The sequence below is a fragment of the Phoenix dactylifera genome, unplaced genomic scaffold, assembly GCF_009389715.1.
Source record: "Phoenix dactylifera cultivar Barhee BC4 unplaced genomic scaffold, palm_55x_up_171113_PBpolish2nd_filt_p 000046F, whole genome shotgun sequence".
In the NCBI taxonomy this organism is placed as follows: Eukaryota; Viridiplantae; Streptophyta; class Magnoliopsida; order Arecales; family Arecaceae; genus Phoenix; species Phoenix dactylifera.
Window position 1 is genome coordinate 1,519,109 of NW_024067669.1, and position 12,555 is coordinate 1,531,663.

Genomic DNA, 12,555 nt, shown 5'->3' on the forward strand with positions numbered 1-12,555 from the left:
TGTCATGCTTTATTAATTGGTTGCATAACATAAATTTGGATAGCAACTTATAACCATTAAGATTGCACTATTCACAGAGAGGGAGAGGATCCATCCCAACCAATGCCTTGGCGAGAAGTGCTCGAAACTCTATTCTAAGATGAAAAGCTAATAAATATGAATATTTCTTTTTAGAAAAGGAACATAGCATGTCCGAGTTCCCCATTTGTCCAAGCATTGGTATTTCCCTTCATGAGGGGAATAATTTTGAGAACTAATTGAAGTTATATTTAAGCACAATATTTTTCTTCAGACCTCTAAGGGCCAGTTAAGTCAGCTACCAAATGCATGGATCTCAATGGGCTGGCTCAAGTTTGGATTGAAGGCTCCGTTTCGAGTTCACTAAGTGGAGCCATGCAGCTAAAGTTGCACAGTAAATTGAGTTATTGTTAGGCTGCAAATTAGGGCTATCTTGCAGTCTGTGGACTCATCCAAATGGCAACATGACAAGTTGCACCTGCTTGTATAGGTATCTTAATTAAAACAATGGATTTTCTCTCTAATCCCTCTTAATCAAAACTTTAACACCATACTTGATCTTATGGAGTTGCTTGGATGAAGATGTTGGTGGAGGAGGTGCGGTCGGAGACGAGGGCCTTTCTTTGTCCCAAACTCTCCTCCAAATATAGAAAGTAAGCTTTTTTATAAGTCAACTATCGTAACTTAACTTATATTGCAACTTAAGTTATGGTGAAACTTCAATTGCAAGCTCCAAATAGTTTTTCGGTTGGTGTCTCCACATTTAGAGTTGAAATCTCCATTTTTTGTCTTTTACATTGGTAAATACTCTCCAACACCATTTTATGTTCCCATCAAAACTTGGGGTTTAATCATGTGCTTTGGAGTCGAGAGATTTTCTCTCAAACACACCCACATACACCACATATGCAAGATTGCAGTAGTATAAAAGAAATGTTGCAAAAACAATTACTTCACTTTTATTGTTGCAAATGTTGATCACATTTAAGTTCTAATTTTTCTAAAATTATCTAACTTTGAATATGATGCTTTTGCCTCCGACTCCATTGATATGCCCAACTCATCGATTTACATTGCACACCGTACAAGTATAAAATATGTGTTTTTATTCCAAAAAATGTATGCATTCCTTTGAAGAGCATATGTATTTATCATTAAAATATATGCTTTCACTATAAAAGATAGGGAGCATATTTCAATCACTCTTAATCAAGGAGGGTAACAAAAAAAAGATTAGTATTATTATGCCGCATGATTCCGTATTAATATCAATTCTTATGAAATAAATTATAAAATTCTCACCTTAATAAATGAACAACAACACATCATTTATAAATTACTAAAAAAAATTACTGATCTAAATATCTATATTTAATGTAGATTCAACATGTTTTAATCTTCTAAAAGATATCATAGACTCAATAATGACAGTTACTTCAAAATCAAATGAGAGAATAGCTTTATCAAAATGGTCATCCAATATTCTAACTTGACCGGGCTAACAATTTAAATAAAGAAAAAATAACAATGTCACTTCGATAATTTTTTTTACTTATCGATTCAACCAAGTTATAAAAAAATGGGCAAGTCTCAGTTAAGTTTTGATCTTTTTTAATAAATATTTTAAATATATATATCTACTAAATATATAAAATTACATGAATAACCCTTGGTGTAAAATTACTCTTTTTAATGCATTCCCTTATAATTTTTTCTTTTTACATATCTCTTCATCAAGAGTATTTCAATCGTTTTAATTTCAAATCGTTCATTCTTAACATAACATAAATACATATGCAAAAAAAGAAAGAAATAAGGATATACATGCAAAACAAATATTTTATGAAGTTATACATATAAATAGTAATTTTATAAAGATATTTATATAATTTTATTAATTTAAGAGGATATATATATATATATGCGAAAAAAAATTTAAAAATAAAATTAACTATTTTAGCAAAAACTTGAGCCGGCCCATGGAGACCAAGCCCAGCCCTCAAAAATCCAACGGCTAGCTGCATTCTCCCACCCCCAAATAAAGCGAGACATGAATCCCCTCCTCTTCCGCTCAAATCTTCAGACAGCGACGGCGCCTGCAAATTTATCAGGCGGCCGTCCCCCATATGAAACTCCTCTCCAGATCCATCTTATCACTCGGTCCTCCTCGCCCTCCCCTCCTTTCTCTCTCCTTCCCCTCTTTTTCTCTCTTTCACACCATTCCTCCGGTCCCCAACCCGCCCCCACCCCACCACCCATCGATCGAATCCTTCTCCCACCTATGCCTCCACGGTCCCCTCCCCGCCGCCATGGCCGTCATGGCCTCCCTCCAGGCCCACGGCCTCCGCGCCGATCCCATCTCCTACTCCCACCTCATTAAACTCTGCCTCAACCATGGCTCTATCGATGATGCCCGGCTTATCCACCACCACCTGTCCTCTGATGGGCATTGCCCAAAATTGTTCCTTTCCAACACTTTGGTCGGCATGTACGTCAAATTTGGTCTCCTCGATGAAGCACGGAAGGTGTTCGATCAAATGCCCGAGAGAAATGTGGTATCCTGGACCACCATGATTTCGGCGCTTACCAACCTCGAACAAAAGGAGGAAGCTTTGATGCTCTTACTCGAGATGCAGAGAGATGGAATTAGACCTAACATGTACACCTTCTCGTCAATCCTGAGAGCCTGCATGGCGCTGAGAACCCTCTGGTCGATCCACTGTTGTATAATTAAGTTTGGCTTGGAGTCGGATGTCTTTGTTAGGAGTTCTCTTATCGATATCTACTCAAAGTTTGGAGATTTGGAGCATGGGTATCGAGTTTTTAGTGAAATGGTCACTCGAGATTTGGTTGTATGGAATTCGATCATTGGGGGCTTCGCTCAGAGTGGGGATGGCTACAGGGCTGTAGATCTCTTTATGCAGATGAAGAGGGCTGGCTTTTTGGCAAACCAGGGGACCTTGACTAGTGTTTTGAGGGCTTGCACTGGAATGGTGCTGTTGGAGATGGGGAAGCAAGTTCATGTGCATGTGCTCAAGTATGAGAGGGATTTGATTCTTGACAATGCTCTACTTGATATGTACTGCAAGTGTGGGAGCTTAGAGGAGGCAGATGCTTTGTTTCAGAGGATGCCGGAGAGGGATGTGATCTCGTGGAGCACGATGATCTCAGGCTTGGCTCAGAATGGGAGAAGTTTGGATTCGTTGAGACTATTTGAATCAATGAAAGTCATTGGGCCTATACCGAACTATATTACCATTGTGGGAGTTCTGTTTGCTTGTAGTCATGCAGGTCTTGTTGAAGAAGGAAGGTACTATTTTAGGTCAATGCAGAAACTCTTTGGTATAGAGCCTGGAAGGGAGCACTATGGTTGCATGGTTGATCTTCTTGGGAGGGCAGGGAAGCTTGAGGAAGCCGTGAAGTTTATTCATGATATGAATTTCAAACCGGATTCGGTTATATGGAGAACTCTTCTTGGTGCATGTAGAGTTCATCGAAATGTGAATTTGGCAGCATATGCAGCAAAGGAGATTCTCAAATTGGAACCTGGTGATGAAGGAACTTACATCCTCTTGTCTAACATTTATGCAGACTCGCGCCAATGGAGTGATGTTGAACAAGTGAGGAAAGCCATGAGAGACCGAGGGGTAAGGAAAGAGCCAGGTCGCAGCTGGCTTGAAGTAGGTAAGCAGATCCATGTCTTCATTGTAGGAGACATGTCGCACCCACAAATGGACATTATTGTAAAAGAGCTGAACCGATTGGTTGGTAGAATAACCGAACTGGGGTATGTTCCCAACACAGACTTTGTGTTGCATGATCTAGGACAAGAGCAAAAAGAAGAGTCGCTTCAATATCACAGTGAGAAGCTGGCTATTGCATTTGGGATAATGAACTCAACAATGGGAAAGCCCATAAGAATCATGAAGAATCTTAGGATATGCGGTGATTGCCATGCCTTTGCGAAGCTTGTTGCTAAGACTGAAGACAAGGCCATCATCATACGGGATCCAGTTCGCTTCCACCAATTTCAGGATGGAGTTTGTTCATGTGGAGATTACTGGTGACAGCCATAGGAAGAAAGACACGGTGAAGCAGAGGTGAGGCTCGTGTGGTCTTACTCTGCTCACCTGATACCATAGAGCTCCTCCTGCATGCTGCCATGAATGTGTGGCTAGCTTTGCTGAGCTGATTAATTATGATGGTCAGTCCAGAGTGATGATGGAAGTTCAGGAGTTTGCATGTTGGAACCAGTCAGGATGCAATATAAAACTAATCAGCTTAATGTTTAAAGACAGTTATCACATCCCTTTAAATTCGCACAGCAAGGTTGCAGAATATAGCAAAGCCATTGAGACTTGGTTGAATCAAAATGATCATCCATGGTCTCCATGCTCGCCATGTCCAAAGCTTATAGAAGTAACCAAGTGGATGATATGTCAGGACCATGGAGAGGATTCATCCAAAAAGGGACATATGTTCTTGCTTTAAAGGATCATATCTACGAGAACTAATCATGCTAGGATAAATTTGTATTCATTCTGATTATTATTTTTTTCACAAAATGTGATCCCTATTTGTTACTGTTTTTATCTTCTGAACAGTTATGTTTATCTCAAATCCTGACAAGCATGGCATGATATACTTAACAGAACATGGTTAAGATGGTGCATGCTGTCCCATTATTCGCAGATACAAGAAATCCTTTTTTGTGCAAATAGATACAATCCTTTTTTGGAAAACTACAATCTGTAAAACTGGTGTCAGCACATAGTTTGAAGCTGAACACTCTGGATCTAGGGCTATATTGAATTATTCATATTATGTACACAATCTTATCAAATAATTATTCATATTATCTGCATCCTGGCTATCAAATGATAGGCCCTGGTTTGGGTTTGAGTATAGCTCAGGTCCGAGTCCAGGTTGGATGAGATATGAATTGAGATTGGATGCATTTTTTCAGGCAGATAATATAAATTGATTCCATTCATGTCATTAAAGCTATTCATTAGTCATGCCTTTTCAATTACAACTTTGTGAGAATTTTAGAAAGTATGTTGACAACTTTGTGATGAAGTAAAATTCCTAGCTCTCTTAATGGCTATCAGATTTTTTTCGCCTTTTCTTTCCTTTTTTAGAAATGTTTGGGTTGTTTCCAAAAATATTTTTAATGAAGACAAATATTTTTCAATTACAAAATCAATTCTCCAACTTGTTATTTCTAGACATATTGGAGACTTTATTCACTCTAGCCTACCTTAAAACTTCATAAAAGGAGCAAAAGATAATAGAATAATATTGAAACCAGATAAATGCCTTTAAAAGCCAAAAAGATCTAAAATTTTAAAAGATCAAAATATATTAGATCGAAGGATGCCGGTGAATCTACTCGGACATTGCGTTAATCATGCCTTCCCAATTATTTCTATCTCCAGTAACAACATATGGTGCATATACAATACCATAGAGGGAATTTTATTCTAACATGTTTGCAAAAAAAAAAAAAAAAAAGCTCTAATATGGAATATATTTTTTTTATCTCATTTCGGAAAAACAAACTTGGACTTAGCTTGGAAGAACAAATGACCAGCTACTTCTATCATACAGATCTTGGCATTTTTGCCATAAGTCTATTGTTATACGAAACATCATCATCTCAATGATTCAAAACATCATCATCTCAATGAGTATCAAATTAAAAGTAGGGAATTTCTTGCACGCAAGCAGCAAACTAACTACTTTTATTCTAGAAAACTTAATGTCCGGAGTATACCCTCATCCAAGCTTGCTTTGTGTGAGGGCCAAAATGTTTCTTTCAAGGCAAATTTCATTAAATACATTTTGAGGTACAAAAGGTTGCCTAGTGATTTGATCATGGGCCCAACAATCTTGCAGCCATGTGTTCCAATCTTGGCTTCCCCTATCACAATCCATACTCTCACACACATGCTTATCCCAACTCTTAATTAAATCACAATTCCACGATCAAGAATCGGACTTGTCACCGATTTTTTTGTGGGATCTGGTGAAGCACCTTTTTTTTATTGAAATAATTAGGTAAATATAAGTTGGCATTTCACATTTAACCAAAAAAAAAAAAACAAAAACAAAACAAACCCCCGTCCCTATCTCGGAATCCGTTTCACCTATTAAAAAAAAAAAAAACAAAGAAAACGGTTCCCTCTCTCCTTATTGATTCAAAATTTGAAGCTGAAAAATAATAAACAAAATATAGAGTGTACCATATTAATTTGGTATCAATATTCGGTATATATGGTATAGTGATATTCGATATGCCAAAAATATAATAGACAAAATATGCCATACCAATTTAAATTAAATAACGTACCATACTAATTTGGCATTAATATTTGAAACGAATGGCCTACTAATATCTGGTATGCCCCCCCAAAAAAACAAAATCTACTAGTGTTTGATAGATGGGACTTCTCCCCTCCCTTGCCAAGTTCAAGCCGGAGACTTTGCCATTCCTTCCCCGCACCCAAACCCCTAAACCCTTCTTCCCATAAATAGATGGAAACAAAATAAAACAGCAAGATAAGGAGAAAAGAAGGAAGAAAATTCTGGTCCCGATCCAGATCGGAAAGAAGAATCCTATTCCGATCCGGTAGTCCAATAAGAAGAAGAAGGAAAATTAGAGGAGGTGGTTTTTGTTTGAACGGAGTCAAAACGGCGGCGGCGGCGGGGCAGCGGGGGAGGGTGAAGGCGGAGAAGGGGGTGTCGTTGGGGGAGATGGCGAAGAAGCTGACGCTGTGGCACACGCGGACGTTCCGGCCGATATTCACCCACGAAGAGCTGGAGCCGATCATGGTGGCGGCGGGGTTCTTGCCGCTGCCGGTGATGGAGGCGCCGCCGCCGCTTTCGAGGGGAGGGGGGACGGCGGCGTGGAGGGAGTACGCGTACCGGGCGGAGGCGGCGGCGGCGCCGGAGGAGATGATGCCGCGCCCCCGGCTGCCGTTCCCGAGGATCGACGGGCTGCATCTGATGGCGTACAAGGCCTTCTTCGCCGCCCTCGAGTTCTACCTCGGCGTCCACCACGTCTCCAATCTCTTCCACGTCAGGTCAGCGAGCCTCTCTCTCTCTCTCTCTCTCTCCCCTCCTCTGCTTTTGGGATTTGCCCATGAAATTTGAGATAATTTACGGAGAAGCCACTGGATTTCGTAGCTGTTAGAATAATCACGGTTTGAAAATTCATTGATCCAAGGTCAAATTGGGCCGAATCAGATCGAAAGTTAGCACGTGATTAATTTGGCTAATTTTGATTCGCTATGCTATGTCCTATGTGACTGATGCTTGCGTGTATCATGTTCGCCATTTTTTTTTTTTTCTTTTGGTACAACGGCTGCTCTTTTAGTTGTTTTTTATGTCACTACCAGGGCTCTTTGGTTAGAAGAAGAAAAATATATAGTCAACGAAAAAAATGGAGAAGTTGGAATTTTTAAATAAAAAAAAAAGCAAAAGTAGCTTTCATATGAAAATAATATTTCTATATTTTATGAAAAAGAAAAAATTATATGAGACATAAGAAAGTCCACTTCTCACCGCCTAAAAATTAATTAGAGTAATTTTTTTTCAAAAGTACTCTTATACTTTTAGATAGAATGGGTAAGGTCTTTTCTTTTATTGAAAGTATAATAGATATTTTAGGTAACTTTCTCAGAATGATAGATGCTCAACTAAACATAAATCACCCTATAATATACCACTTTTCTATAGCCAATCAAACGTGCAAAAACTATTTTCTCAGCATTATATATCTAAACATGCAAAAAAATATTCAAGTGAGAAAAAATTCTGCCAGCGAACCAAACGAGTTCTTAGTTGTAATAGTTTCAACAAAATTTCAAGTTTTAGCCTGTCAAAACAAATGAATTATAGACAATACCAACCTGAAACTAGATCCTAACTTTCATCCTTTATCAATATAATGTGAACTCTTGAGGACATCTTGATCCCGAGCAACTCTTTCCTTCTTCGCATCTATGCACCATTTTTCTATTATTTTTGGGACCAATTTGTCTATTGATTTCCCTTCTCTAAAAATGTTCCTCCCTCCTCTACAATGAATCAATCACATGCATCACTGTGTTAAATTCTAGTTGATTTAACCATAACTCTTTTTTTTATACAAAAAAAACTATAACTCGTCAGAAGCACTATACTCCTCTTTAGTTCAATCTTTTTGTAAAGCAGAAACTTTTATCCTTCTATATAAAAATTTAACTTCTTTATAACTTATATATGTTTCCATTTGGATTCAAAACAAACAATTAAAAATTCAAAAATCAATAACTTCCAGCTTTTTCTGATAATTATACACGCAAATAAGAACATGAAGCTTGTGGGACCTTACCCATCCAAACCTGCTTAGGATTTTGCAAACAAGGATAAGATAAAGATAATCCACCAGTTATTTTTTTAGATAAAACTAATTGACAAATTAATTAATGAATAACTAATTAGAGGCAGTTTGGTTGTGTGGATGATATAAGTTTCCTCTAGTATTACTTGCTCCTAAAGTTGTTTTGTGCTGAGCCTCAAATGTAATGGTGTAAGTATATTGGTTTTAGGACCATGTCTCTTACGAAGGCACAGGACCGAGCTGTTGATAGAACCTACCGTCCCATGAGAGAGTGCGAGATGGGAGAGGAAGGGATGTTTGTGTATCGTGATGGCACATTGGATAACTTCACGAAGATGATCTGCAACAATGACGAAGAAGATGGAAGCATCATCAGTAAGAGCAGTGAAAAATGCCTCAAGAAAACCAATAGTGATGACAATAGCAACAACCCTGCCAACTTAATCAATTTTGTTGAATGGAAAGACCTTCTACCAGGTAGAGATATTGCTGGCTTAAGTTGATTTTTTTCAGTATTTCATCAGCCAATTCGGATTCAACCAACTGGACTTCTGGTTCATTTTTTTTTTTTGGTCATTTCCCTATAGGTCTTCTTGCTAAATTCTGATTTTTTTTCTGAACTTTTTTTTTTGGATGTATTCATTGGTAGGTAGCTTTTTGCATGGACTAGTTTTGAGAGAGTTAGAAAATTAAATTAAATAGTATATAGTATATACTGTTTTGTGAATAATCTGTGTTTGAAGTTAATCCTCTTATTTTTGATGGTTTATGTTATGGGCATGCCTGACTCAACTCTGACACCTCGCACAAAATGCCCTGGCTTGGAAAGTTCCATAAACCTTAACCTAAGCAAATTCTCAAAACCAACACACTTGAATTAGCCCTCTGTTTTGGCCTTGCCCCAAATGTATACCCCACCAAGAAAAAGTAAAAAATAAAAAGAAAGTTGGCTCGACTTAGACTTTTTTGCTTTAATACCTTGATTAATGGTAAATTCGAACTTTGAAACCACGTTCGGCCGTGGTCAGCCCCAATAAATCTGTGCTGCAGTACCTTCTAGTCCACATAGATTATAGGTCGGATCTGCTCTAATATCATTTATCACAATTCAAGAACTCATCTAAAATGACTAGCCGAAATGTATTTTTTTTGGTTCCTTAGTGCTGCATAAGTACCCAAGATCTCTCCGGCGAATAACTAATGTGGGACTAAATATACACTCATATGGTCCTCGTAGTTGCAGGATAGGAAACCATGCCCTCCGGCATTCCCCGTATATCTTGCACCAGTTCTCTCCCATGGATCTCCTCTTTTTCCTTTATCCCCTTTCCCTTTCTTTTATACCACTCTGCCTGCAAACGCCAGGCATTCCTCAACTGTTATTTTGTCTTACCTCCCAACCCAAAGATCCCCAAAGCCAAGTTGGACCCATCAAAGCCCTCCCAACCCACTCATTATCACCCACAGCCTCCCTCCCTTTCTTTTTCCTGAGGGCTTAGCCTAGAGCTTTGAGCTTTCTTTTTCCTGCATCCCGTCTCCTCTTTTGTCATACAGTTGAGCCTCTTGACCACCTTCCGCTATTCAAAAGCAAGTACAGCCCTACTCGTTCATTCCCATCGCTTTCATGCCTTTAGTTGTTTTCTTGTGCTCCTCCATCGTCTCATTGTCACTCCCCTCGCATTCCAGTCTTGGGATTTAGATGGAGGTATGCTTTAGCTACTCCAAACTTGAGTTGATCTCTAACATGGCAAAGCACCACCATAACTTTGGGTAGAATCTTTCTGTGACTTTTCTCATAAAAGCCATTGCTCCGCAATGTGGTTATCATGTTAGTGAATTTAGATAAGGTGTTTCGAAATGGGATCAGCCTTGAGATTTGAAGGTGTAGCATGACTCTGAAAGGAAATTATGCTTTTGTTCTTCCATTCATTTCTATCTCAGCAACACCACTTTTCACAGAATTTCTTTGTTCCTTTCTGCTCGTATGCCAATCTATGTGCCATCTTAGACTAGCTTTTTTTTTTTCCATCTAAGATGGACTTGCTTTTAACTTTGGGAGGTGTCACGAGTTTTGATACTTTCATTTCATTTGCCTACCATTACCGATTTATCTTGTCATTGTTCTGTGTTCTAGCTACATGTCTTAAGCAATACTGCCTAAGTGAACAAGATGAAATTTTATATCCTTTTCCTTGTTTTTGTGCAAAGATCTTTACATGTTCTAACATGTAATAGCTTATATGATCAACAACTGCTCTGTGGAGGATCTGTTCCCTCTTGGTTGCATCAGTTTTGTGCTCCTTCACTCGTTTCCCTTGAGACAAAATGAAAGAAGGACGGTTACATTACAATGATTTGATCTACATTCTTATTGTTCTTTATCTTTATATTACTTTGTGGGCTGCAGACTATTGAGCTCAAGGTGGAGATGGTAGCATTACATGAGAAGAAACTGAGGAAATGCCTGTCCAAAGTAAAAGGTGTGAATAACTTTCCCTCCCTCCTTAGTGTACTGTAAAATCTTGAGCTCACTCAATTTCATCTACATTTTGAGCTTTAATGATCTTTTGCAACACTAATTGGTGCTGTGGTGACTCAAAGGGATAGAGAAGGTTGAAGTGGAGGCCAGCATTCAGAAGGTTGTGGTCACAGGATATGCACACAGGAACAAAATACTCAAAGCCCTGAGGAGAGTGGGGCTGAGAGCAGAGTTCTGGTCACCCCATAATGAGATGCTCAGTGCTTATGCCAGTGGAAGCCTAATGATCAACAACTTCAGCTTCCTCTAGAGAACCCAACACCCCCTGACACCCTATGAATACCTTTGCCTATCTGTTTGTTTTTTGTTTTTTAGCATGAGAGTATGTATTTACCCATGTTTACTGTTGCTGGATCTGTGAGAAAATAGAAGTTAAAAACTTTGAACTTTTTTTTTCCTCCCCAGTTCTCTCTTCTTTTTGCTGTTTCTTGTGTTAAAGCAAATTTGCTGTAACTCAGAGTTGATATGAGAAGAAAGAACATAGATTCTGTTGCTAAGTTGTCAATGTTTAATTTTGTGATTAATGCTAAAAAGGTTTCTAATTATTAACTAGAAGACGTTCATGAGAACATATGAATATATGACGAGGAGAAGAAGGCTCGTATACGCTACAATATCATGCAAGAAAGAAACCATTGTTGCAAATCATGAGACAAGCAATGTTTGCATGTGTGCGTTCTTGTCTTGGTCCACTCCGTTAGTAGTGTTTCTGGATGCCGAGCAATTGTATCATGGTATCTTCTCCATGGCTGAGAAATGGGTGACGTGAGGGAGTGGGGGAAGGCACCGAGAAGACCATCGATTATGTGTCCCAACCCAGGATCTCACATAAAAACGTTAGCCAAAAGATATTATTTTAATTCCTTGGATGTGTATAAGTACCCATGATCTATTCAATACATAGCCGATGTGAGACTAAATACAAGCCCGCATGGATCCTTATATAAGCTCCGACATCCTCGTCGGGTTAGGGTTCAAATCCATTCAAATCTAATTACAAGCACCACAATGAACCCTTATGATCCTGTGATGCAATTATCTCCTAGTCCACATAGACTATGAGCCGGATCTACTTTGATACGATCTCATCCAAAAAGGCTAGCCGGAAAATGTTATTTTAATTTCTTGGCTCTTTATAAGTGCCCAAAATCTATCCAGTGCATAGCCGAAATGGGATTAAATACACCCCACGAGGATCCTCACATCCTGCAAGCCTGAGAAAACTTGATGACATAAAAGAAGAATCTATTAGATAGATCTTGATAGCCAAAATTCTAGATATTGTAGGATCTGATATCCTCTCTACTCTCTTTTTCTGCCCGTTGTCTGACCTGTTAACAATAAATATAACTCAAATGCAATTACTATCCAAGAACATGCAGGGTAAATTTTTCAAAAATATCTAGATTCTAATAACTTTAATTAGCCACATGCTAATCCAAAAAAATAACTACACTTTAACAGTGTAATAGGCTAAACATTAAAACAAATCTACAACCCAACCAACAAAACAATTTCTCAATTTTCCAAGTTTAATAAGTTCTACAAGATGATATCTATAAGAGAAGTTTTCCCAATATAAACCAAAATAGCATGGTTGGTGTTGCATCAG

The 12,555-nt window shown here is 38.5% G+C and overlaps 2 protein-coding genes across 2 annotated transcripts; both read left to right on the forward strand.

Annotated features, from left to right (window-relative positions):
- Positions 1–2,031: 2,031 nt before the first annotated feature.
- LOC103711594 (pentatricopeptide repeat-containing protein At2g03880, mitochondrial) lies at positions 2,032–4,842 on the forward strand. The gene has a single exon (XM_008797809.4). The coding sequence runs from the start codon at positions 2,145–2,147 to the stop codon at positions 4,083–4,085; it is 1,941 nt and encodes a 646-aa protein (XP_008796031.3). The 5' UTR covers positions 2,032–2,144; the 3' UTR covers positions 4,086–4,842.
- Positions 4,843–6,570: 1,728 nt separating this feature from the next.
- LOC103711603 lies at positions 6,571–11,436 on the forward strand (the record flags this gene model as incomplete). Its single annotated transcript, XM_026806417.2, has 4 exons — positions 6,571–7,103; positions 8,613–8,881; positions 10,812–10,884; positions 11,006–11,436. Coding segments are annotated over 3 exons (810 nt in total), but the record flags the coding sequence as incomplete, so codon positions are not given.
- Between the last annotated feature and the right edge of the window lie 1,119 nt (positions 11,437–12,555).

What these genes read in the sequence shown, in the direction of transcription:
- LOC103711594 (XM_008797809.4), top strand. Translation starts at nt 2,145, where the DNA reads ATGAAACTCCTCTCCAGATCCATCTTATCACTCGGTCCTCCTCGCCCT.